Raw genomic sequence first — 27,678 nt, forward strand, 5'->3', positions numbered from 1 at the left:
CAGTAATGTAATGTATGTACACAGTGACCCCACCAGCAGAATAGTGAGTGCAGCTCTGGGGTATAATACAGGATGTAACTCAGGATCAGTAATGTAATGTATGTACACAGTGACCCCACCAGCACAATAGTGAGTGCAGCTCTGGAGTATAATACAGGATGGAACTCAGGATCAGTAATGTATGTACACAGTGACCCCACCAGCACAATAGTGAGTGCAGCTCTGGAATATAATACATGATTTAACATTAGGTTGTACCTATAGAAGTGACTGTATACTGTGGGGTCCGAGGTGACACATAAAAGTAAACATCCCTCTAATATCCTAGCGAATAAAGTTGTCATCTTTCCCAGAGCCCTGAGTGGCAGATCTGCGTTGTCTGGATGTATTTTCCAGTCACCCATATTGCTGCATTATGGGATAGATTTGCCTTTCAGGCCTCAGGTGACGTCCCTCTTGTGCGGCACAAGTTTGACCCCTGAAGTCTACAGGTGGTATCTACACTGTAATACAAGGGGTAAGCTGTGCGGCTGTAGCGTGTAACTATGGCAGTGCAGAATTCACGCCTCGCAGTGGCGCCATATTTGCTTGCTGGGTCCCAAGCACCATAAACACCAATGACAACAATCCCCGCGCCTCGCGACCCTGATTAGTCCCGATCTAGTCTCTAATATAAAATCCTAATAATCTATGTGGCACGTTGTGGGTTAATGTCAGGGGCTGCAGCCCCCTCGGTCAGGTTAGGATGCGGATCTGCTTGCGATCGGACTCCTTCAGTGTAGGATCCAGGAGACGGCCGCTCTAGTCAGCTGCGCCCGGCAGAAGTCTATAAATGTGCAAATAAGCCAATGGCGGCCATCACTGGTCCGCTCTGCTGACGCCCACACAGCGCCCTCTAGGGTAGGGCAGCGCTCGTGCCGCGCCTCAGTCATTATCGTCCACAGGTCTTAATCCGTTGGACGCCCCGTTGTAGGATTTCCCCATCATGCTGTACATCTCTTCTACTTTGTGGGTGGAAATCGGCTGGCGGTACAGCGGGTTGGACGCCTGTCGGAAGAATACACACATTACTGTGAAGGTAGAGGGACAGGCCTGTGCGTTGGATAAGAGGACAGTGTGCCAGTCCTACAAGGCCCCCCCCCCTCTCTCTCCACACTTACCATTTCATACTTGGCTCTGGAGCGCTCGCTCTGAAACCGAGCAAACTCGCGGCGATCATGGATCGTCACCAGAAGTTTCCAGACCGCCAGGAGCAAGAGGCCGACCAGTAATATGCTGCCCACCACCGCCAGCAACACAGTCATTGCATCTGGGGCACTGGCACACTCTGTGGGAAACATGGATACATTGCCGTATCAGGACGGTATACAGGGCTGGATGGGGGTCAATAAACCGTATACAGGGTAGGATAGAGGTCAATAAACCCTATACAGAGTAGGATTGCGGGGGGGGGAGGTCAATAAACCGTATACAGGGCAGGATGGGGGTCAATAAACCGTATACAGGGCAGGATGGGGGTCAATAAACTATACAATGCAGCATGGGGGTCAATAAACCGTACATAAGTTCATAAACAAACCGTATACAGGGCAGGATGGGGGCCAATAAAACGTATACAGGGCAGGATGGGGGTCAATAAACCGTACAGTTCATAGGCAAACCGTATACAAGATGGGGCAGGGTGTATGTGGAATAGTATATAACAGGCATGGTATCCTGAGTAGTGCACACAAGGTATAGTGGGCTCAAAGGCAAAAATATACAAAGTAGGGTGGTGGTCAAATACAATCGCTGTACCCAGCACCACAGAGGGTTTATAACAAACAGCAAAGACCTCCCCTCTGGGTACGGTTTGCCTCTGACCCATGCTGTGCCTTGTATACTGATCGTCATTGAACCCCACCTTGTATACTACTCAGCACAGACCTCTGCTCGTATACCTGGTCATTGGCCGCTGTCCTGCCTTGACCCCCACCTTGGTTTGTATATTTAGCATAAATCCCATCTTATCTAGTATACCGAGCATACAAAGTAGGGTGGGGGTCAACAACAAATGGTATACAAGGCAGGTTCAGGGTGTACACCAGATAGTATACAAGGCTGGATAGGGATAACAACAAGGCAGAGGCAGTATATTGGTATGCTCCGCCATCTTTAGACATGTTATCACACTCGTATACTGCTCCAGATTTAATATTACAGAATCCTCTTGTAATTTACACCAAAAATTCTGTCTTACATAATTTGCACCTTGTTTATTATAAGGTTTATTAAACACTTTTCCGCCAGGGTGGTGCCTAAATGTAACTAACTCCTCCCCTGATGACTAACCCCGCCCCCGAGGACCCATCACTCACCTGGCTCCTTCAGTGCAGTCAGGACGGATCTCCCGTTGGGGTCCTCGGAATACGTGAACCTCATCACACAATCATTCTCCGTCTTGTAGACGCACAGAACGGCCTCGGGGTTGTCAGTATCTGAAAGACGAATAATAATGTGAAGGAGACACTTGAAAGCAATGGGCTGAATGTGGAGAAATCTGGAGCCACAGGACAGCCATGTCTGAGACACGCAACACCTTGAGAGGACAACGACGCTGCAACCCCGCTTCCAACCAGTAGGTGTCTCTGTGTGCGGAGGTCGGGTGGTGCAGGCGCCAGCTGTCCTCATCTGTGTCTATGGCGCACGCCAGAACGAAGCTGCCAGCTTGGCTCTAAACTCCAAACATCAGCAGAACAGAAACATTGCGCTGAATTCCAGCAGTGACAGCTCCCAGGATTCCTGCCGCGGCCGGGGAGGGGTCAGAGCGGGATAAGCAGCTATAGGGACACTGGAATTCCAGCACATTCCAGAAGCTTCCTGTCAAGACATATGGAGTCTATTAGGTCCGAGAGCGAACAAGCAAGAAGCTGAAAACAAGACCTAATAAAAGAGTAATAGGGGTCCCAGAGACCGCCGCAACAAGGAGCACACACACACCGCCATCCGCCCAGACTCCGCCCTCCCTGTGACTGAGCATGGACTGTGAGAACCTGAAGAAAATTAGCCGCACTCTAACAGTGTCATAGTGATATCCAGAGCGAGCGCCAGATTCTACTGCGGCTGTCAGGGCATGATGGGAGTTGTAGTTTGGCAGCAACTGTAGTGCCACAGCTTGGGTGATTGCTGTTCCAAACTGACACATTGTAACAAACCTTTAGCTGTAGCTCTGGCGGTACGACTTCAATCCTGATAGTTTGTTACAATGAATCAGTCCAGAGTCTATACTGGATGCAACTGTGACAGCCCGGCAGCAGTGTCAGGTCAGGGGGTCGGGCTCTAGATGTAAGGGATTGTCTAGACCTGCAGCTGTGACATATAACGGAACGCGCACCCTTTATGTGCCGGGACACTTACCGAGCGTCTCCACCGTGATGATGTCATCCTTGCACAGTTTCTGGCAGGTCTGGTTGTCGGCGAGGCGTCCGGTCTGGTAGAGGCGGCACTCAATGCAGTCCCTGAAAAAGACGGCAGAAACGACGGTCACGTATCAACCAGTAATACCTCAACTATTATCCCCCTCCCCCCAATACTCTGTGCGCTATACAGGGGGGCCCTCATGGCTCTGTACACTATACAGGGGGCCTCTAGCAGCTCTGCATGCTATACAGGAGGCCCCTCGTAGCTCTGGATGCTATACAGGGGGCCCCTCGTAGCTCTGGATGCTATACAGGGAGCCCCTCGTGGCTCTGGACGCTTTACAGGGGGGCCCTCGCGTCTCTGCATACTATACAGGGGGCCCCTTGTAACCCTGTACACTATACAGGGGGCCCCTCGCAGCTCTGCATGCTATACAGGGAGCCCCTCGTGGCTCTGCACACTATACAGGGGGCCCCTCGCAGCTCTGCATGCTATACAGGGAGCCCCTCGTGGCTCTGGACACTATAAAGTGGGGCCCTTAGCTGCTCTGTACACTATACAGGGGGCTCCTTGTGGCTCTGGACGCTATAAAGTGGGGCCCCTCGCTGCTCTGTACACTATACAGGGGGCTCCTCGTGGCTCTGGACACTATAAAGTGGGGCCCCTCGCTGCTCTGTACACTATACAGGAGGCCCCTCGTGGCTCTGGACACTATAAAGTGGGGCCACTCGCTGCTCTGTACACTATACAGGGGGCTCCTTGTGGCTCTGGACGCTATAAAGTGGGGCCACTCGCTGCTCTGTACACTATACAGGGGGCTCCTTGTGGCTCTGGACGCTATAAAGTGGGGCCCCTCGCTGCTCTGTACACTATACAGGGGGCTCCTTGTGGCTCTGGACGCTATAAAGTGGGGCCATTCGCTGCTCTGTACACTATACAGGGGGCTCCTTGTGGCTCTGGACACTATAAAGTGGGGCCATTCGCTGCTCTGTACACTATACAGGAGGCCCCTCGCAGCTCTGCATGCGATACAGGGGGGCCCTCGCGGCTCTGCACACTATACAGGGGGCCCCCTCGTAGCTCTGGACTCCATACAGGGTGGGCCCTTGCGGCTCTGTACACTATACAGGGGCTCCTCGTGGCTCTGGACACTATAAAGTGGGGCCCCTCGCTGCTCTGTACACTATACAGGGGGCTCCTTGTGGCTCTGGACACTATAAAGTGGGGCCCTTCGCAGCTTTGTACACTATACAGGAGGCCCCTCGCAGCTCTGCATGCTATACAGGGGGGCCCTCGCGGCTCTGCACACTATACAGGGGGCCCCCTCGTAGCTCTGGACTCCATACAGGGTGGGCCCTTGCGGCTCTGTACACTATACAGGGGCTCCTCGTGGCTCTGGACACTATAAAGTTGGGCCCCTCGCTGCTCTGTACACTATACAGGGGGCTCCTCATGGCTCTGCACACTATACAGGGGGCCCCCTCGTAGCTCTGGACTCCATACAGGGTGGGCCCTTGCGGCTCTGTACACTATACAGGGGGCTCCTCGTGGCTCTGGACACTATACAGGAGGCCCCTCGCAGCTCTGCATGCTATACAGGGGGCCCCTCGCTGCCCTGTACACTATACAGGGGGCTCCTCATGGCTCTGGACACTATACAGGAGGCCCCTCGCAGCTCTGCATGCTATACAGGGGGCCCCTCGCTGCCCTGTACACTATACAGGGGGCTCCTCATGGCTCTGGACACTATACAGGGGGCCCCTCAGACCCCAGATGTTACCTCTTTGTCCCGCAGGCATCAGGGCAGGTGGGGCATTTCTCACACGTCTCCCCGAATGCCCCGGGCTGGATGCACTGGCAGCGGCCGCACACACATGTCCCTTTCCCGCTGCACATCCGCCCGTCACTGGAAACACAGCTGTCCGTCTCTGTGGTGCAGTTACAGTTATCACCAATGTAACCGGCGTGACACTTACACTCCCCGCAGTCACACTCACCATGACCTGCAAGACAAATGGGTGTTACTGAGACACACATGATGATGACATATACTGCAGCACTGTACAAACCCTCAATGTATAACTCCCATAATCCCTGACCCCAGGAGCTCACACTCTAACTCCCCTCTCAACTTCCTATCAGCACCTGTAGGTTTATCCTGGGTTCTCCTCACAGATGTGGCCCCTGCTTGGATTGATACCCAGGGGCCCCTGGTGTCCCGGAGCTTTCTGACCCCTCTGGGTGTGAACACATATATACACGAGGGACCCTCAGAAGGAAACACAGATCAGTCAGTGGCCCCCGGGGCTGGGGCAGGACAAAGAAAAAGAGAGCACAACAAGGTCCGTGCAAATGTGGCCCCTGAGGGATTCACACCCAGGGCCCACAGCTGCTGAGACAAGCTACAATTATACAGAGGGGGTACTAAGACCTAGAAGTTATTTTTTTCTATTGCAACCAAATGCTTCATTGGTTCAAACAGTTTGGACAGAGAGCTGCACACTGATTGGCTCAAACTATTATAACATATAAATTTATAGGAGCAGCTGTCCCTTTAAATAGTCTCGACAGGGTGAACTGTCAGACCCCGGGCGCTGAGTGTCAGAATTCCCACAGCCGAGACCGCCATAGTCCTCTGCAAAGATCCAAAGAAAACAAACTCTGGGCTGCCCCGCGGTCCTCATCCTCCGTGATGAGACTGCGAGAGGAGTTCAGTCTGTAGAGAGGGCGAAGAGAGAGAGCGCAGCCACTGCTGAGAGGGCGGCCTTAAAGGGACAGGACAGAGCAGCCACTACAGAGAGGGCGGCCTTAAAGGGATATGAGACAGCAGCCACTGCAAAGACGGCAGCCTTAAAGGGACAGGACAGAGAGCAGCCACTGCAAAGAGGGCAGCCTTAAAGGGACAGGAGAGAGCAGCCACTGCAAAGAGGGCGGCCTTAAAGGGACAGGACAGAGCGCAGCCACTGCTGAGAGGGCGGCCTTAAAGGGACAGGACAGAGAGCAGCCACTACAGAGAGGGTGGCCTTAAAGGGACAGGAGAGAGCAGCCACTACAGAGAGGGCGGCCTTAAAGGGATATGAGACAGCAGCCACTGCAAAGACGGCAGCCTTAAAGGGACAGGACAGAGAGCAGCCACTGCAAAGAGGGCAGCCTTAAAGGGACAGGAGAGAGCAGCCACTGCAAAGAGGGCAGCCTTAAAAGGGACAGGACAGAGAGCAGCCACCACAAAGACGGCAGCCTTAAAGGGATATGAGAGAGCAGCCACTGCAAAGACGGCAGCCTTAAAGGGACAGGACAGAAAGCAGCCACTGCAAAGAGGGCGGCCTTAAAGGGACAGGAGAAAGCAGCCACTGCAAAGAGGGCAGCCTTAAAGGCATATGAGAGAGCAGCCACTGCAAAGAGGGCAGCCTTAAATCGGACAGGACAGAGAGCAGCCACCACAGAGAGGGTGGCCTTAAAGGGACAGGGAGCACAGCCACTGCAAAGAGGGCAGCCTTAAAGGGACAGGGAGCGCAGCCACTGCAAAGAGGGCAGCCTTAAAGGGACAGGGAGCGCAGCCACTGCAAAGAGGGCAGCCTTAAAGGGACAGGAGAGAGCAGCCACTGCAAAGAGGGTGGCCTTAAAGGGACAGGGAGCGCAGCCACTGCAAAGATGGCGGCTGTAACAGGTCACATGTCCACCAGGAGGAATGCAGAACTGCGCCATTATGAACCCGGAATATCTGTAGGGATTAGGAGAAAGGATCTGCATGGTTAACCCTTGAATGCACAGATGGGGTGAGGGGGGGATTCAATGCATTCCATAGCCAAGACCGCCCCCCTCCTCCACCGCTCATGTAAACACTACAGAACACAAGCTGTGCTGTGATGTCCGCCGGGCCAAAGTCCACAGCAATCTCCATAGACAGTGCTGCAGCGTTATAAGGGGAGCGGCTGAGATCACACACAGCTGCCAGGAAAAGTAAGTGAACCCTTTAGCCCTCTCCATCGATTACTAATAACGTGATCTGATTGTTCTCCAACTCACAGTTCTAGAGAAACACAATGTAACACACAGAGCTGTATCATCCAGGTCTTATCCTGAGTACATGGAGTAAACACCCACAGGGCAGGGAGAAGACATCAGGCAACATGTCCTATTGATTCCTCCTTCCCCCTGCCAATATGCTCCAGTTCATCCTTATTTCTGCAATGTCCTGTGTGCACAGCGCCCCCTGCAGGTCACAACATCTCTATAGAGTTAATCTGGGTCATTGTGTTGTGTCACCTGACCTCTCTTCATCTTGAGGTCATGGCCGCCATCACATCCTCCTGTACATTCTCATACCCCTTTGGATTCCCCCAATGCTCACAAGACGTTCAGACCCAGAGGTAGGAAAGCCACCCCCTCCTCGGACTCCAAAGAGGGTTTGGTGCTGTGTGTCAGGCTCTTCTTCCTCCATAGTGTTGTACATTGTCCTGTATGGTTTGTCAATGCGGCTTTATAAACACGTTGTTTGCCTTGAGCCATTATTCACACTGCCCAGTCTTTTTTAAGAACAGATCGGTCAGTTTTCTTTAAGAACAGTGTGTATATGGGTCACTTTTGCCCCTTGCCCTGTGGAGGTTTACAGATGTTACAGTCCAGTTCTCTTATCATTTTCCGATCACATCTTAATAGTGATCAATGCTGATATATTGGGATATACGGAGGCCTCTGTGGCTGTAGGTGGGAGTGGCCTTCCCCAGACAGTGACATCTCATTGTAGAAGCTTCTTTGGGGTCGTCTTTTGTGAGGGAAGAATTCGGATTCCTTTGCATGTGCGGGGTGGGCTGTGCAGCCTTGTCCTCCCTCCTTACAATACTCCTGTCAGATTTACATATGAAATAAGGGTCCTTCCTGCTAATTCCACAGCCCCCCTCTCCTCGCCCCATCCTGCAGCCTCCAATCCCATTCATCCATATCGAACACCCCCCCCCCCCAGCTGATTTAGATGCCAGCAGCAGTTAGCGGCCCCCGGGGTGACCTGACCTGACGCGGCCCCCTCCAGGCTGCGAGCTCTTCAGCCCAGTCATTGTCCCTGATGATGAAGAGGAGGCGTCTAGTTACTGCGGGAGCAGTTATAGGAGATGGTGGCGGCACAGAGACCACATACAAGGAGCGGCGTCCTCCCCGCCATTTGTAAAGCCATATAATGAGGGGCCACACATACAACACCCACCACTACCCACAACACAGGCAGGCCAAGCAGAAGCCAGAGAGTAAGAACCAAGATGGTCACCAGGGCAGAGCTAGCTAGTAATGGAGGCTCAGAAAGTGGTTATGGCGGCCATACTAGATATATCCCAGCATTCCCTGCTCTCACACTCGTATATAACCACAAGGTCCATGTCTCAGACCATCTCACTGGCGCCCTGTCGTTTCTGTGTGTCAGACCATCTCACATCTGCCCTGTCGTTTCTGTGTGTCAGACCATCTCACATCTGCCCCTTAGGCTTCGTTCCCACTGAGCAAAACTAGCGGAATTCCGCGGCGGACAATGGCCTTAGCCTCCCTCTCATAATGGGAGTCTATAGGAGGCACACGCTCCTGCTCTGTCTGCGCTGAAGAATGAACATGTTCATTCTTCAGCGCGGACAAAGCAGGAGTGCGCACCTCCCATAGACTCCCATTATGAGATGGAGGCTAACGGCATTCCGTGACGGACAATTCCGCTAGTTTTGCTCAGTGGGAACGAAGCCTAAGTGTCAAACCTCTCACATCTGCCCTGTCGTTTCTGAGTGTCAGACCATCTCACATCTGCCCTGTCGTTTCTGTGTGTCTGACCATCTTACATCTGCCCTGTCGTTTCTGTTTCTCAGACCATCTCACAGCTGCCCTTTCGTTTCTGTGTGTCAGACCATCTCACATCTGCCCTGTCGTTTCTGTGTGTCTGACCATCTCACATCTGCCTTGTCGTTTCTGTGTCAGACCATCTCACAGCTTCCCTGTCGTTTCTGTGTGTCTGACCATCTCACATCTGCCTTGTTGTTTCTGTGTGTCAGACCATCTCACAGCTGCCCTGTCGTTTCTGTGTGTCAGACCATCTCACAGCTTCCCTGTCGTTTCTGTGTGTCTGACCATCTCACATCTGCCCTGTCGTTTCTGTGTCAGACCATTTCACAGCTGCCTTGTTGTTTCTGTGTGTCTGACCATCTCACATCTGCCTTGTTGTTTCTGTGTGTCAGACCATCTCACAGCTGCCTTGTTGTTTCTGTGTGTCAGACCATCTCACAGCTGCCCTGTCGTTTCTGTGTGTCTGACCATCTCACATCTGCCTTGTCGTTTCTGTGTGTCAGACCATCTCACAGCTGCCCTGTCGTTTCTGTGTGTCTGACCATCTCACATCTGCCTTGTCGTTTCTATGTCTCGTCCCGCGGCTGAACCTCTACAGACACCAGCGGTTTCCTTCCTTTTTCTTCTATTTTTAGATCTTGGGCAGAATCCTGAGGTTTCTCCACATAATAACAGCGACTCCTGGCAGGAATCCAGCCCCCAGGCCGCAGCCCCCCAGAAGACTTCTCCTGCATGAAGAAACTTCCTACACCCCCCCCCCCCCCACACACACACACACTGTGCCAAGAGGGTCAGAACTGCCCCAACCCCATGTACTTCCCTCCCCCACAGCAGCACAGGAGAGTGTCAGCAGTATTACTGTCCACAGTGCGTTTGTCTTTCTAAAAAACGTTGGTGGTCCTCGTTGAGAGCCCCTGGCCCACAAGATAAAGAGATTTATCATGTTCTACGACTTTCTAATAGCGTTCATGATCTCTGTAACATGCATCCTGCCATCTACCACAGCTGACGGTTTGTTACAATGTATAAGACTGGAGTTCAGCTTGCCTTCGGAACTCCAGCTGTTGCAAAACTACAACTCCCATCATGCCTGGACAGCCAAAGCTTTTAGCACGACGGGAGAAGTAGTTTTGCAAAAACTGGAGGCCGGAAGGTTCCCCCTCCCTGCTATAGACTGCCACACTGTAACAAACTTTCAGCTGTGAGATGAGGGTAGATCCATTCACTGACAGCAAACAGCGAAGAGATAAAATGCAAAGACTATTAGTATTGAGCAGCTTTGTGTACACAATACTGGACTGGCTCTTTAAGTCATGGATGCTGGGAGTTGTAATATGTTGATCTTCCCCATTATTGTGGCGAGATCCATAGCATCGCACACACACCCCTCCCTCAGTGTAACCGCATCTCAACCAGATCAATAGTGACCCAGATTCTCTATTCACCCCAAACAATGGCGTCTCCTCCAGTCACAGGCTGGACGCAGATGACCCCCCCCCCCCTCCTCACAGCTCCATCCCAGTCACAGATATCGCCCCACTTCTCTCCTCACAGCTCCATCCCAGTCACAGATATCGCCCCCCTTCTCTCCTCACAGCTCCATCCCAGTCACAGATATCGCCCCCCTTCTCTCCTCACAGCTCCATCCCAGTCACAGATATCGCCCCCCTTCTCTCCTCACAGCTCCATCCCAGTCACAGATATCGCCCCCCTTCTCTCCTCACAGCTCCATCCCAGTCACAGGCTGGATGCAGATGACCCCCCCCCCTCCTCACAGCTCCATCCCAGTCACAGATATCGCCCCCCTTCTCTCCTCACAGCTCCATCCCAGTCACAGATATCCCCCCTCATCTCCTCACAGCTCCATCCCAGTCACAGATATCGCCCCTCATCTCCTCACAGCTCCATCCCAGTCACAGATATCCCCCTCCTCTCCTCACAGCTCCATCCCAGTCACAGATATCCCCCTCCTCTCCTCACAGCTCCATCCCAGTCACAGATATCCCCCTCCTCTCCTCACAGCTCCATCCCAGTCACAGATATCCCCCTCCTCTCCTCACAGCTCCATCCCAGTCACAGATATCGCCCCCTCCTCTCCTCACAGCTCCATCCCAGTCACAGATATCCCCCTCCTCTCCTCACAGCTCCATCCCAGTCACAGATATCCCTCTCCTCACAGCTCCATCCCAGTCACAGATATCCCCCTCCTCTCCTCACAGCTCCATCCCAGTCACAGATATCGTCCCCTCCTCTCCTCACAGCTCCATCCCAGTCACAGATATCCCCCTCCTCTCCTCACAGCACCATCCCAGTCACAGATATCCCCCTCCTCTCCTCACAGCACCATCCCAGTCTGAAAGGAGAAAAACTGTGACTCTTTATAACTGGACCGGCATGAACAAAGCAAGAGCCAATGTTATACTGGGGGGCGGAGCATGACAAAGGGGGGGGGGGGGTCCTCGTTGTTTTGTCATGCTCCGCCCCCTTCTGGTCCACACAAAGAGAGATTAATGAAATTGTCTGTTACCCATAGCAACCAACCACGGAGCAGCTTTCATTTTGTATCCTGCTTTAGGAAAATGAAAGTTGTGCTATGATTGGTTGCTATAAAGAAATGGTCTTAAAGAAAAACTGTTGTCCTTAGCAACCAACCACAGAGCTGCTCTCATTTTCCAAGAGCAGAAGACAAAATGAAACCCACCCTGTGTTTGGGTGTTATCATAAAGCTGTCTAAAACAGGGGCCTCAAACTCACGGCCCTCCAGCTGTTGCAAAACTACAATTCCCATCATGCCTGGACGGAAGAACAGTTGCCTGTTGCCCATAGTAACCAATCACAACGCAGCTTTTATTGTCAAGAATATAAGACAAAATAAAACCTGTGCTGTGATTGGTTACCATCGAACGAGCCCAGTTTCCCAGATTTTGCTGAGCAGCCATGCCCTCCCTCAAGTACATAACCCCCAAAGGGCCACTTATCAGGGGCAATAAAGCCATAGAAGAACTGGGGGTCTACGGAGTCACAAGATGGACGAATGGGGGCCAAGCGGGAGACAAGATGGGCCTGAGCAATGCACCAGACATGTCCTGAAGACACAAAGTAACCCTGGGATCAGGACACTTGGATCATATAATCCGGAGCTGAACTCCGCAGCCAAGAAGAAGCCGATACGAGACATAAACAAGACGGCAGGAAGTGACCGGAGGAACCGCAAGAACACACAGGAGGCCCGGCCGAGCCCCAAACCTCGCACCTCCCTGCAGAACAACAGGGGAGAGGAGGATGTTACAGACAACACTACAAGGGGGAGAAAACAACCATTATACGGCTATGTTCACACAGTGTAATTTTTATGACAAAAATGGTCATTGTTGGCGATTAAAACAACGGCCGTTCTTGTCATAAAATAATGCACTGCATTTACCTTTATGCGAACAGTGGCTGTTGTTCACACGTTGTATTGAACAACTTGACTTGTCAATTATTAGCGGCCGTTATTCACATCATGTATGGCCGTTCTATGGGAGTTCTATGGTTAATCGGTTTGCAGGCAATCCAAATAGAAATAAAATGATGTTCCTGCGGCTGATATGGCAGTATCAGCCGCAGGAACATGTAAAACAGCAGCCGTTGTTATACAGCATGTGCACATTGCCTATATGTGCTGCCCCCACCACAGCACAGTGCTTACATGCTTTATAACACCTCAGCTGCTGCTGAGGCTCTTTTTGGAGACTGGATAGAGGTTCTGCGGCAGCTGCAGTATTAGTGTCAGCATTACCATAAGACAGCGAGCCCGCCGACACTAGTCACATGGTCCCTTATTGCCGCCATCAGCAGGACGAGTAGTAGCTCCGCCCACCCGTACAGTAATATACATTGATAACCTGCCATGTGTGATAACCGTATAATGGGACAGTAGTAAAGGACTCACCTGAGCACAAGACGCCCTTGTACCTGGCACAGGAGAAGTCGTCGCACTGACAGTACGAGCCACTGATGCGTCCGAACTCGCTCTCGTAGCAGGAGCACAGGCCACAGATGCAGCGCCCCCTGCCGTTACACACAGTGTGGCTCTCCGACTCCCGGCAGGTGTTCAGGGACTCTTCACTGCTGTCGTCTTCCTCTCCGCACTCGCACCGTGCTCCGAGGAAGCCGGGGTCACAGTCGCACATGCCACAGGTGTATGTGCCATTGCCGCTGCATTTCCCACTGTTGGTCTCCACAAGAGGCGAACAGCTGCAGCTGCAGCTATAGGAAACCGTCACCTCCAGGGTGTCCCGGAAACCCACAGGCTTAATGGTGAAGGTGTCTGTAACGCCGGGTGGGGGGCAGGAGCGCGCCTCAGCCGAAACCTCAAACGATACCTGGAAAAGTACGAAAACATTACTGCTCAGACCATCGATTTAGGGGTCAGGGATGATGGGGGTGATAATACATTGTGTGTGATAGGAGATTAGAGTGTGAGCTCCTGGGCTCAGGGATGATGGGAGTGATGATACATTGTATGTGATAGGAGATTAGAGTGTAAGCTCCTGGGCTCAGGGATGATGATGGGGGTGATAATACATTGTGTGTGATAGGAGATTAGAGTGTGAGCTCCTGGGGTCAGAGATGATGCATCCATTATGTTTTCTAGTCATGAGGTCTTCGCTTTATGGACACAGAGGCATTAACCCCCTCCCCCACCCCAGGGGGGACAATATGTGCCGTCAACACAGGAGCACAGCAGCACTGCCGTTACAGTTTACGGGACGCGCAGGGGTCTTGGCAGCTGCAGAGAAATCCTTTTAATATCCAGAGATGACACATCTGCTGAGTCAGGGCGGCAGGGGCTCGGGGTCGTGTATCATCTGTTGGGGCTGCACAATCCGTGTACAGAACATGTGACCGCGAGTGAGGAAAGTGCGCCAAAAAGACGCACAGCATGTGATCCTCCAACTAATGGCTCTAGAGCTACTGCCAAACTACACCTCCCAGCATGTAGGGCATGCTGGGAATTGTAGTTATACAGCAGCTGGAGAGCCACAGGTTTGGGATCACAAGTTGTTAGGGTATGCTGGGTGTTGTAGTTCTGCAGCAGCTGGAGAGCCACAGGTTAGGGATCAAAAGCTGTTAGGACATGCTGGGTGTTGTAGTTCTGCAGCAGCTGGAGAGTCACAGGTTAGGGATCACCATACCACGTAGGGACTACAGCCCCAGACCTCCCCCACACACACACACACACACACACACACACACCGCTGTCCACTTACTGTGTCACCAATCCTCAGCTCTCCGCACTTCTTCACTCCGGGATACAACAATCCGTCCTGACATGTGGCTGAAAAACTAAGACTGAGGTCATCGGGGGTCTCGGAGACGGTCAGTTCAACCTTGGAGCGAATGTTCTGCAAGATATTAGTGATGAGAAGGTGAAAGGTGCGAGTAATGAGGCGACATTCCCCGGATTCCGAGACGTGGCCTTGTGAGGAGGAGACACCCAAACAAACATCTCTGCTGCACCCCGGAGGGTCTCTGCTGCCGCCACCGCCCACCAGTCATGGTTACCCTAGGGTCACACAGGGAAGTATTCCTACACTAGTCACCAGATGTCAGTATTTATGACGGGGGGGGGGGGGGGACACCAGGATACTATGGAGTCCCATAGGGCACTTCATGATGGTGCAGAAGCCCAATAAGACTCTTCCTGATATTGGGGGGCACCAATGGGGCACTGCAAAATACCAAAAGGAGAGAAGGGGTCCTACAGGAACACAATGGGGGGGGCACTGCATAATACCAAAAGGAGAGGAGGGGGTCCTACAGGAACACAATGGGGGGCACTGCATAATACCAAAAGGAGAGGAGGGGTCCTATAGCAACATATTGGGGGGGGGGGGGGAAGGCAATGGGGCACTGCATAATATCAAAAGGAGAGGAGGGGGTCCTACAGGAACACAATGGGGGGCACTGCATAATACCAAAAGGAGAGGAGGGGGTCCTACAGGAACACAATGGGGGGGGGGGGGCACTGCATAATACCAAAAGGAGAGGAGGGGTCCTATAGCAACATACTGGGGGGGAAGGCGATGGGGCACTGCATAATACCAAAAGGAGAGGAGGGGTCCTATAGCAACATATTGGGGGGGGGGGGAGGCAATGGGGCACTGCATAATACCAAAAGGAGAGGAGGGGGTCCTACAGGAACACAATGGGGGGGCACTGCATAATACAAAAAGGAGAGGAGGGGTCCTATAGCAACATAATGGGGGGGGGAGGCAATGGGGCACTGCATAATACCAAAAGGAGAAGAGGGGTCCTATAGCAACATAATGTGGGGGGGCGGCAATGGGACTCATCTTGGTATTAGGGTAGGAAGACCTCAGCTGGACACCATGATACTAGGGGGTCCAAGTGGGACATTTCATGTTGGTGGGGTTTGGGGCATATACTTTGCTCGGTGTAATTATTATTGAATGAAGTTCACAGATCTGTATGGCCGCCGCAGGGAACTTGACATTCACTGACACATCCACAGAGCGGGACGTGCTGGGACAGAGCCGGCCCCGAGCAAATCCTGCAGGAGGTACAATACAATCCTGAGAAATGATCAGGTGCAAACAGAGAGACCCCAAAACCGGCCCCAAAGGGGCAACAACCCTGCGGTGCTGTCTGCTCTTTATTCATTGTGTATAAGTGTTATTATTTTCTGTTATCAGCCATGTCACATCAGGAGGACTATGATCTATTATTCCCTGTTATCAGCCACATCACATCGGAGATGTCTATGATCTATTGCTCTCCGTTATCAGCCCCATACCACAGGAGATGTCTATGATCTATTATTCCCTGTTATCAGCCACGTCACATCTGACATGTCTATGATCTATTGCTCTCCGTTATCAGCCCCGTACCACAGGAGAGGTCTATGATCTATTGCTCTCCGTTATCAGCCCCGTACCACAGGAGATGTCTATGATCTATTGCTCCCTGTTATCAGCCACATCACATCGGAGATGTCTATGATCTATTGCTCTCCGTTATCAGCCCCGTACCACAGGAGAGGTCTATGATCTATTGCTCTCCATTATCAGCCCCGTACCACAGGAGATGTCTATGATCTATTGCTCCCTGTTATTAGCCACTTCGCACAGGGGATGTCTATGATCTATTGCTCCCTGTTATCAGCCACTTCGCACAGGGGATGTCTATGATCTATTGCTCCCTGTTATCAGCCATGTTGCACAGGGGATGACTATGATCTATTGCTCCCTGTTATCAGGCTGAGGCAATCTGACTGTAGTGTTTGCCCATGACAGACGTCCCCTGTGAGATCAGATCTGTGCCCTGCAGTCCTAGCTGTCTGTTGGACATGTTGATGATGATGATGATGATGATGAATCACGATGACTCTATGAAGGTGTTATGAGCAGCCACAGCTCGGTGTCAGGAGTTACCCTACTGGTCGGACTCTGAACACTTTGCCAGGTGGCAGAAATATTAAGCTGCAGCCTGAGGCTGAAGTCAGCATCCTCCTACTCCTACTCCTCCTCCGTCCAGGGGTCACATATTAACCTGTCCATCATACGCTGGAGAATGCAGAGGAGGCACAAAACACGGCAGCAAAGAATAGAATACTCCTCTGACTTCTCTCCTGAAACACTCTGTGCTGCTGGGGAACCCTGCTCCTTATACAATCTCTCTGTGCCTTCAATCATCACATGCATTTAAATTTGCATCTCCTAAAGTACTCCGTGCTGTTGGGGGTGTTGACACTCACATTGTAGGCATTGACGATGAGCTGCAAGATATTCTGGGAACTCGTGTCCAGGATTTCCACTGTAGTCCCGGGGATCAGCGCTGTGAAATTCTTAAAGGGGAAAGAAGTAAGAATACAAGGGCATTAAATCCTGTTCCGGGGATGAGATGCCACATCCACCACCCCCTCCCCCCACAAATCACCCAGCACGAATTATACAGGAGGCTCATCACACACTTATTAGCAGAGATGCCCCGCCCCACCATTCTCCACGTCCTGATTGGCCGGCTCGTTACCTTATATAATAAATAATAATTTTTGGTCACAGCGAATATAAGATGGATGTTGTTCTCCGACAGTTTCTCCCCCAGCAACGCCAGCGATGGATAATCCTGGAGAAAGAGGAATAAGGTGCGTCAGACGGCAGGCGCTGTGACACAGGGATGACCGATGAGCCCGGACCCGCGAGACCACTGGTAATCTGCTGCATATACACAAACCTCTCAGCCGACCTGATGGTTTGTTACAATGTATCAGTGCAGGCGACGTGTTGGCAGATCACGCAGGATCCTACTGGGCCGATCCTTACCCGAGTAAGAGACTGCACGATATAACACTGCAGGACATGAAGGATATTTCCAGAGAAATGTGTATGGATCACAATCCAAGAGATGCAGGGCGGAGGGGTCATCCAGGGGGAACCGTCATGGCTGCTGCATCGGGTTCTGGATAAGTTTGTTTCATCAACTAGAACCTTATGCAGCAGAGCTGTGTGCGTGAGCGCTGTGCGGGTGTACTATAGGGCTGTGGGTGCCAGCAATGATTCCTACGAGGCAGCGGGGACCATAAGCAATGGATGCTGAGCTACAGTTTGCAGTTTATACCACAATTTATACAAACTATACTACACAGTCCTACAGAAGCAATCACCCAGCTTTCCGAGCACCCTGAAGGACACACCTCCCTACATACTGCAGGAATACAGGAGAGTAAAACCCTGGAAAACCCTGGTGACCCTCCCAGTATGAGGAGAGGTGGCAGTCATATTGGTTATCACCTGGTACAGATGTCAGAGAGGTGGAGCAGGGGTAATCCTTACCAGCTGACCGGCGGCGCTGTACTCGTTGTCTGTGTTTAGGTGGCACTGTCCATCATGTGGCTGCACCAGTCCGGCCAGTTTACCGTCCAGGGCGATGTGCGGGACATCATCTGTAGTGATGACCAGTAGGTGAGAAGCCTCCGTCCTCCAGCCGACCTTCTCCTGCCGAATAATGGTCAATAGCGATTAACCCTGAAGCTAACCAAGACCCAACACTGAGCACAACCATAAAACCTAAAGCTAACCAAGACCCAATACCAAGCACAACCATAAAACCTGACGCTAACCAAGACCCAATACTGAGCACAACCATAAAACCTAAAGCTAACCAAGACCCAATACCGAGCACAACCATAAAACCTGAAGCTAACCAAGACCCAATACCGAGCACAACCATAAAACCTAAAGCTAACCAAGACCCAATACTGAGCACAACCATAAAACCTGACCTAGACCAAGACCCAATACCGAGCACAACCATAAAACCTGACCTAGACCAAGACCCAATACCGAGCACAACCATAAAACCTGACCTAGACCAAGACCCAATACCGAGCACAACCATAAAACCTGAAGCTAACCAAGACCCAATACCGAGCACAACCATAAAACCTGAAGCTAACCAAGACCCAATACCGAGCACAACCATAAAACCTGAAGCTAACCAAGACCCAATACCAAGCACAACCATAAAACCTGACGCTAACCAAGACCCAATACAGAGCACAACCATAAAACCTGACGCTAACCAAGACCCAATACCGAGCACAAACATAAAACCTGACGCTAACCAAGACCCAATACCGAGCACAACCATAAAACCTGACCTAGACCAAGACCCAATAGCGAGCACAACCATAAAACCTGACGCTAACCAAGACCCAATACTGAGCACAACCATAAAACCTGACCTAGACCAAGACCCAATACCGAGCACAACCATAAAACCTGACGCTAACCAAGACCCAATACCGAGCACAACCATAAAACCTGATGCTAACCAAGACTCAATACTGAGCACAACCATAAAACCTGACCTAGACCAAGACCCAATACCGAGCACAACCATAAAACCTGACGCTAACCAAGACCCAATACTGAGCACAACCATAAAACCTGACCTAGACCAAGACCCAATACTGAGCACAACCATAAAACCTGACCTAGACCAAGACCCAATACCGAGCACAACCATAAAACCTGACGCTAACCAAGACCCAATACCGAGCACAACCATAAAACCTGACGCTAACCAAGACTCAATACTGAGCACAACCATAAAACCTGACCTAGACCAAGACCCAATACCGAGCACAACCATAAAACCTGACGCTAACCAAGACCCAATACTGAGCACAACCATAAAACCTGACCTAGACCAAGACCCAATACCGAGCACAACCATAAAACCTGACGCTAACCAAGACCCAATACCGAGCACAACCATAAAACCTGACGCTAACCAAGACTCAATACTGAGCACAACCATAAAACCTGACGCTAACCAAGACCCAATACTGAGCACAACCATAAAACCTGACCTAGACCAAGACCCAATACCGAGCACAACCATAAAACCTGACACTAACCAAGACCCAATACCGAGCACAACCATAAAACCTGACACTAACCAAGACCCAATACCGAGCACAACCATAAAACCTGATGTTAACCAAGGCCCAATACCGAACACAACCATAAAACCTGATGTTAACCAAGACCCAATACCGAGCACAACCATAAAACCTGACCGAGACCAAGACCCAATACCGAGCACAACCATAAAACCTGACCTAGGCCAAGACCCAATACCAAGCACAACCATAAAACCTGACCTAGATCAAGACCCAATACCGAGCACAACCATAAAACCTGATGTTAACCAAGGCCCAATACCGAACACAACCATAAAACCTGATGTTAACCAAGACCCAATACCGAACACAACCATAAAACCTGATGTTAACCAAGACCCAATACCGAGCACAACCATAAAACCTGATGTTAACCAAGACCCAATACCGAGCACAACCATAAAACCTGATGTTAACCAAGACCCAATACCGAGCACAACCATAAAACCTGACCTAGACCAAGACCCAATTCTAAGAAGAACGAAGCCTGGAGCCAATACTGAGCAGAACTACAAGTCCCTGTGTAATTATACTTAACACAGCCCTCACAATAACAGGAAGCCAGTGGGGTCACTGGCCCTTTAAGATTAAATACTCTGCATGTTTGTGTCACCCCCTCCATGTATACGTGGGGTGCAGAACACCCTAAAGTTTGGTGGAGCGGAGCTCGGTGCACCTCCGGCTACAACACACGGACTCTGTCAGGACTTGGGAACAACTGCGCGGCACATTCCAGATCTGGCCGGGGAAACAATCAGATCTCTGTTATTCCAGCACCGCCAAGGACTCGATAACAGATGGCGGCAGCCGCTTGCCTGGTTCCGAGCAGCCGTTATGCCAGTCTCCGTGAAAGCTAAGTGACAACCAATAAGGCCTCACAGGGATCATCACCCAGCTTTCCCACATTTAGTTCTTAGTAAAGCGCAGCGCAGGTCCCAACACGATGGAGGATGAAAAGACGCTGATTCACTGGAGGATTATCATTGTTATCCCGCCTAATCCAGCACGGCCACATCTGCCCCAACCTGCCCGACAAAGTCCCATCCCGCTGCCCCGGGGGCTAGAGAACCCAACGTCACCCTGAGCCAACAATAGCGGTAGCAGGAGCGAGACTTCCAGCGGAGGATCCTCTAAAGGATCATATAATCTTCAAGCAAAAGCAGTCAGTCTGTGACCCACCAGTCCCCGACCCCCGACCCCAGACCCTCCCAACTCACCCCCACCCCCACAATCACAAAAATGGTGCAAAACTGAAATGAAACTAAGAAGCAGAAACCAGCGACATAAGATGCGTCTCCTTCAAGGAACAGAAAACCTTCAAGAAGCCAAAACCTGGAAGACGGATGTGAAACTTAAGACAACGGCAAATTATATTTAGAGGAGGAAAGAGGCGACAAATCCTCAGTAAGCAACAATCTGCAAAAAGCAATCCTGAGCAACGGTCTGCAGAATCTTCTCAAGAGCTGAGAACAGATCCGACTGGTCATCATGTGGAGGGAAAACATCCAACCCACCCAAAATAAACACCACCTTCCCCATAGAATTTACATAAAACTGCAGTCACTGTGTACATACATTACTGATCCTGTACTGATCCTTAGTTACATCCTGTATTATACTCCAGAGCTGCACTAACTATTCTGCTGGTGGGGTCACTGTGTGCATACATTACATTACTGATCCTGTACTGATCCTTAGTTACATCCTGTATTATACTCCAGAGCTGCACTAACTATTCTGCCGGTGGGGTCACTGTGTACATACATTACTGACCCTGTACTGATCCATACTAACATCCTGTATTTTACTCCAGAGCTGCATTCTGCCTTCCATCTTACCTTGCAGACAGCGGCTTGCAGAATGGCATCGAATGCTCCCTCTGGGGCGTCTCGGTTCCGGGACACCTGCTGGTTCTGCACCTCAGCATTGAAGTTACTGACTTTATCCGTGAGGGAAAGAACATGGCGGAAGCCGAAGGACGGGATGCAGTTGGGGAAGTGCTTATACCTGAGAAGAGACAGACACCAGCGGGTTACTCCATCAGTCATAACTCCGCCATGACACCCAGCTTTATACATACCCTGACGGACTCGTCTACTCTGATTGAGTCAGCCTTTCCATGAACCAGGAGGTGCAGGATGAACAGTTATTACACAGGGGACTGTGGAGGGGGGTGGGAGCAGAGATCATGCGGGGTCCTGGAGCAGGGTATACGCTGTATATCAGCTGCTGCCAATCCCCGATGCTGAGGGCACAGAGTGGTGACACTTGGCCGCTGTCCCATAGAGAGGTGGAAGGGAGGGCGGCAGAACAATGACACCCGAAGCGCCAGAGGGAATTCTAGAAACACGCTGTTCTTTCCCGACCGCCCCCCACCCAATACACACACACTGATCCCCGATTGGCCCGTTCCCCAATGCACTTGAGTCGTGTGAACATTGCCAGAACTAGTGCAGAAGGAAAGCAAGCGATACACAGAGACGGAAACCTGCTGTGTAAAGCGCCCTGATCACCCACTGCGCAGAGGGTCAAAGGTCACGTCCATTGATTACATCCAGATGGCGTCCTGGGGGGCGGCAGATACTTTCCCCCTCCATCAGGCACCTGCACAGTGATGATGGTGAAGAGATAAGAGTCTCCAGTACAAACACAGAACAAGCAGGGAATGCTGGGGGATTTCAGCACCGGATGAGGTCACATGACTATGGTACCCCCGTCGGCCAACCACTCACCCAGTGCAGGGGTTGTCCTGGTATTTGGGGGCGGTGTAAGAGAAGGGGGAGACATTCTTATCCACAAAGGTTCCAAATCCCAGGCGGAAGTTACTGGTGAGTTTCGCCATCTCCGCAGCCAATCTTGTCCCCAGGTTCCGAATAGTATCCAGGTCGTCCTTCATCGAGAGTGATAAGTCCATCAGGTAGTAGAGATCTACCGGGTAGTCCTCCACCTGTCGCACATGCACCTTAAAGGAGGCTGCTGCACCTGCAGGGGGGGGGGGGCAACACATAAGGGATGTACAGTGTTCAGGTACAGAACAAACCCCAAACCCGCAAATCTCTAATACTCACTCCACCATGTTACCCCCACTGTCACCCAAACCCCTTATAACACGGTACTCACCACAATCCTCCCACCGCTTAATCTAACCCCACTTTCTTTTGATTTCTTCACATAACCCCTGCCCCTGCTTACAATAGCTCCTCCTTTCCTTTCCATGGTCCCTCCCACCCTTAATCTTACCCACTTCAGATTTATTCACATCATAACCCCGCCCCTGCTTACAATAGCTCCTCCTTTCCTTTCCATGGTCCCTCCCACCCTTAATCTTACCCACTTCAGATTTATTCACATCATAACCCCGCCCCTGCTTACAATAGCTCCTCCTTTCCACTCCATGGTCCCTCCCACGCTTAAAGTGTACCCGTCATCATAAAAAAAAAAAACTTTTGACATATCATAGGGACATGACAAAAGTTTTGATCAGTGTGGGTTTGAGTGTTCAGACCTGTACCGATCGGGAGAACGAGCCGGGAGAGGACTGTGCTGCAGCATGCTCTGTGTCAGTGAAAAGAGTCGGGCACCATTGAGCTCCATGATAATCCCGACACATCATGTGAGACAGAGCTGGGAGAGGACCGGGCTTAGCGCTTCTCCCGGCTCATATTGGACTGAACACTTGTTTCAATGTCAAAAGTTTTTTTTTGTGATGACAGTGACACTTTACCCTAGGACATCAGACAACCATTTCCCTCCCCCATGCTTATGCCCCCTAATATACCCATAACTCTCTAATACTTACTCACCTTCCTGCTATGTCTTTCTGACTTACTCCACTTTCTCACATCATAACCCGCCCCTGCTTACAATAGCTCCTCCCTCTTTCCACTATTGCTCTTACACGTTACCCAAGACATCATTCAACCACATCCTTCATACAAGTTTATATCCCACGCCTCCACCCACAACCTCTACTGCTACTATGACCTCCTGACTTACTCCACTTTCTCACATCACAACTCCGCCCCTGCTTACTTTTGCTCCTCCCTCTGCCCACTACCCCTCCTATGCTTAACGTAAGACATGAGCTACATCCCTCCCTCATTCCTCACTCTACGCACAACCCTTTAATACTTACCCACCCTCCTCCTATGACCTCTGACATCATGTCCTTACATTATAACCCCACCCCTGCTTATAATAGCTCCTCCCTCTGCCCAATATATATCTCAGGATTCTGGAGAGACCACTGACCTGGCCGCAGTGACAGCGACAGACTCTGCGGAGTCACCTGGATGATGTCGGACTGTGATGACCCGGACCCCTTGCTGCTGAGGGGGAGGCTCTTAGTCACGGTGACCTTGCTCTTGGGTCCCTCGATAAAATCCGGAGAGCAGCCTTTACTTATCAGATTTGTAATCAGATCACAGCGCGACGTCACTGTGTGAGGAGCCCCGAAGACCTGCGGAGAGGAAAGGAGGACTGGAGTCAGGTGGCGGCAACGGCGTCTCTTCCCTTATTGAGGTTGTGAACGATCAGAGCGACATGAAGGTGGATGTTACAAGAAGAGCAGGCACACTCATATGGGAGACTGCACCAATATGGCAGCCAGTACAGACAACCAACAGGCAGTAAAGGGGTAGTCCGAACCAAAATGGCTGCTACATGATACTATCCATAGTACTGAGATGAGGGTAGGACATAGGCCGGTCACTGCACTGGGGGAGGGGAGACACCTGTGGGAATCTGACAACATGCTGCTAACTGGTCGGCTTGGGAAGATCAATCAGATCCCCACCTCAATAAACCCTCCGCAACCCTCACCCCCGCCCTCCTGCTCGTAACGCCAACATGTGAGAAGCCCCACACCACTGTACACAGAGCATCACATCAATAAACCTGTAACGAATCGGCTCCTTGGTGTCACGTGACTCGGGGACAGGGGTCACCTTTTCTGTATAATGACCCCAGGCAAAGATCAACCCGACCTATAGAACGCACAAAGCGGAGGGGCCGCAAGGCGGCAGAGAATGCGTGCCCCGCAACACGGGAGAGAGCGCGAGCCCCGCAACACGGGAGAGAGCGCGTGCCCCGCAACACGGGAGAGAGCGCGTGCCCCGCAACACGGGAGAGAGCGCGTGCCCCGCAACACGGGAGAGAGCGCGTGCCCCGCAACACGGGAGAGAGCGCGTGCCCCGCAACACGGGAGACAGCGCGTGCCCCGCAACACGGGAGACAGCGCGTGCCCCGCAACACGGGAGACAGCGCGTGCCCCGCAACACGGGAGACAGCGCGTGCCCCGCAACACGGGAGACAGCGCGTGCCCCGCAACACAGGAGACAGCGCGTGCCCCGCAACACAGGAGAGAGCACGTGCCCCGCAACACGGGAGAGAGCGCGTGCCCCACAACACGGGAGAGGATGTGTCCAACACGTCACAGCACTACCTGGACGACCACACATGACATCATCCATGGAGGAGCACAGGGATCTGATGAGCTGATGAGGAGGGAGTAGTAGAGATGGACGGTTGTCATCTCCTGGGACACCAACACACTAAAGCTGAAGACGATGAGGGAGTAGTACTGATATGTGTGAGAGCGTGTGTGGGGGGGGGTTATTACCAGCGAACACTACAGCTCATGGTAAAACTAAGGGGAGTAGTAGTAGTAGTAGTAGTAGATGGGGTTACTCACCTCCTGGGAGCACCAGGCGCACTGCGGGTGACACTGAGGAGGATGGTGAGGGAGTAGTAGTGGTAGTAGATGGGGTTACTCACCTCCTGGGAGCACCAGGCGCACTGCGGGCTGATCAGCAGACAGTCCTGGCAGGAGGTGGAGGTGACGCTGACGCTGCGGCTGCTGCAGACATTCGCACCTGGGGGAAGAAACGAGACGTGAGAAATAGAGGCGACTACAGAACCGGCACAGCAGAGCTGAGTGCACTCGGTATAACTCCCGGCACAGCAGAGCTGAGTGTACTCGGTATAACTCCCGGCACAGCAGAGCTGAGTGCACTCGGTATAACACCTGGCACAGCAGAGCTGAGTGCACTCGGTATAACACCCGGCACAGCAGAGCTGAGTGCACTCGGTATAACACCCGACACAGCAGAGCTGAGTGCACTCGGTATAACACCCGGCACAGCACAGCTGAGTGCACTCGGTATAACACCCGACACAGCAGAGCTGAGTGCACTCGGTATAACTCCTGGCACAGCAGAGCTGAGTGCACTCGGTATAACACCCGGCACAGCACAGCTGAGTGCACTCGGTATAACACCCGGCACAGCAGAGCTGAGTGCACTCGGTATAACACCCGGCACAGCAGAGCTGAGTGCACTCGGTATAACACCCGACACAGCAGAGCTGAGTGCACTCGGTATAACACCCGACACAGCAGAGCTGAGTGCACTCGGTATAACTCCCGGCACAGCAGAGCTGAGTGCACTCGGTATAACACCCGGCACAGCAGAGCTGAGTGCACTCGGTATAACACCCGACACAGCAGAGCTGAGTGCACTCGGTATAACACCCGACACAGCAGAGCTGAGTGCACTCGGTATAACACCTGGCACAGCAAAGCTGAGTGCACTCAGGTATAACACCTGGCACAGCAGAGCTGAGTGCACTCAGGGATAACACCCGCACAGCAGACCTGAGTGCACTCAGGGATAACACCCGGCACAGCAGAGCTGAGTGCACTCAGGGATAACACCCGGCACAGCAGAGCTGAGTGCACTCGGTATAACACCCGGCACAGCAGAGCTGAGTGCACTCGGTATAACACCCGGCACAGCAGAGCTGAGTGCACTCAGGTATAACACCTGGCACAGCAGAGCTGAGTGCACTCAGGGATAACACCCGCACAGCAGAGCTGAGTGCACTCGGTATAACACCCGGCACAGCAGAGCTGAGTGCACTCGGTATAACACCCGGCACAGCAGAGCTGAGTGCACTCAGGGATAACACCCGCACAGCAGACCTGAGTGCACTCGGTATAACACCCGGCACAGCAGAGCTGAGTGCACTCAGGGATAACACCCGCACAGCAGAGCTGAGTGCACTCGGTATAACACCCGGCACAGCAGAGCTGAGTGCACTCGGTATAACACCCGGCACAGCAGAGCTGAGTGCACTCAGGTATAATCGCTATAATACTCCCGGTGATTATAAGTCTCCAATTCTCCACCATGTTATTATGTCCCAGATAAAGTTGTGTAGGCTCCTCCCCCGGCCGGGCCCCTCCGCCTCTCACCCGCCGGTGTGTACAGTGCGCAGAAGAGCAGCAGGGCGCCGAGCAGCCGCAGTCTCCCGGTCATGGTGCCGTGCACACTGCGCTCACAGGCCGCGGATCCGCATCCTCCGGGACGAGGCCATAACAGCCGGAGACCTCAGTGTGAGTGCCGGAGCTACGAGCCCCGCCCACCCAGGCACACGCCACGCCCGCCTCAGCTCACACTCCGCCCACTCCACAGCGGGACACGCCCTATTAACTCCTTCGGCCGGGAAAGCCCTCTGTTCTCTTCTCTGCCCCCAGCAGAGATCAGAAGCTGGAAAAGCTGACAGAGATGAAATCACCGAGAAGACAGCGCCATCTACTGGGAGAATAGCAGGTGACCGTTCACACTGGTGAAATATCGACCGAAACCTACATCCAACCGATTAACACCCCCATACTGTGACTGGATAACACCCCCATACTGTGACTGGATAACACCCCCATACTGTGACTGGATAACACCCCCATACTGTGACTGGATAACACCCCCCATACTGTGACTGGATAACACCCCATACTGTGACTGGATAACACCCCCATACTGTGACTGGATAACACCCCTGTACTGTGACTGGATAACACCCCCATACTGTGACTGGATAACACCCCCCATACTGTGACTGGATAACACCCCTATACTGTGACTGGATAACACCCCCATACTGTGACTGGATAACACCACCCCATACTGTGACTGGATAACACCCCCATACCG

The 27,678-nt window shown here is 52.1% G+C and overlaps 1 protein-coding gene across 1 annotated transcript; it reads right to left on the reverse strand.

Annotated features, from left to right (window-relative positions):
• Positions 1 to 180: 180 nt before the first annotated feature.
• On the reverse strand, positions 181 to 27,107 carry ITGB5 (integrin subunit beta 5). The gene is made up of 15 exons (XM_069982476.1): positions 26,940 to 27,107; positions 25,463 to 25,560; positions 23,939 to 24,146; positions 22,420 to 22,669; positions 21,526 to 21,694; positions 18,054 to 18,215; positions 17,251 to 17,346; positions 16,976 to 17,065; positions 14,469 to 14,603; positions 13,148 to 13,580; positions 5,180 to 5,402; positions 3,397 to 3,497; positions 2,358 to 2,477; positions 1,161 to 1,327; positions 181 to 1,047 (listed from the first exon to the last, which is right to left on the reverse strand). The coding sequence occupies exons 1-15, from the start codon at positions 27,001 to 27,003 to the stop codon at positions 925 to 927; spliced, it is 2,439 nt and encodes an 812-aa protein (XP_069838577.1). The 5' UTR covers positions 27,004 to 27,107; the 3' UTR covers positions 181 to 924.
• Between the last annotated feature and the right edge of the window lie 571 nt (positions 27,108 to 27,678).

The sequence above is a fragment of the Dendropsophus ebraccatus genome, chromosome 9 (genome assembly GCF_027789765.1).
Source record: "Dendropsophus ebraccatus isolate aDenEbr1 chromosome 9, aDenEbr1.pat, whole genome shotgun sequence".
Taxonomy (NCBI): domain Eukaryota; kingdom Metazoa; phylum Chordata; class Amphibia; order Anura; family Hylidae; genus Dendropsophus; species Dendropsophus ebraccatus.

Bases quoted from the DNA above. Each gene is read 5' to 3' on its own strand.
- ITGB5 (XM_069982476.1), bottom strand. From the start codon at position 27,003: ATGACCGGGAGACTGCGGCTGCTCGGCGCCCTGCTGCTCTTCTGCGCA. The intron at 25,561-26,939 runs GTGAGAGGCGGA...TTCTTCCCCCAG, and splicing joins CGCACTGTACACACCGGCGG to GTGCGAATGTCTGCAGCAGC. The intron at 24,147-25,462 runs GTGAGTAACCCC...TCCTCTCCGCAG, and splicing joins GCGCCTGGTGCTCCCAGGAG to GTCTTCGGGGCTCCTCACAC.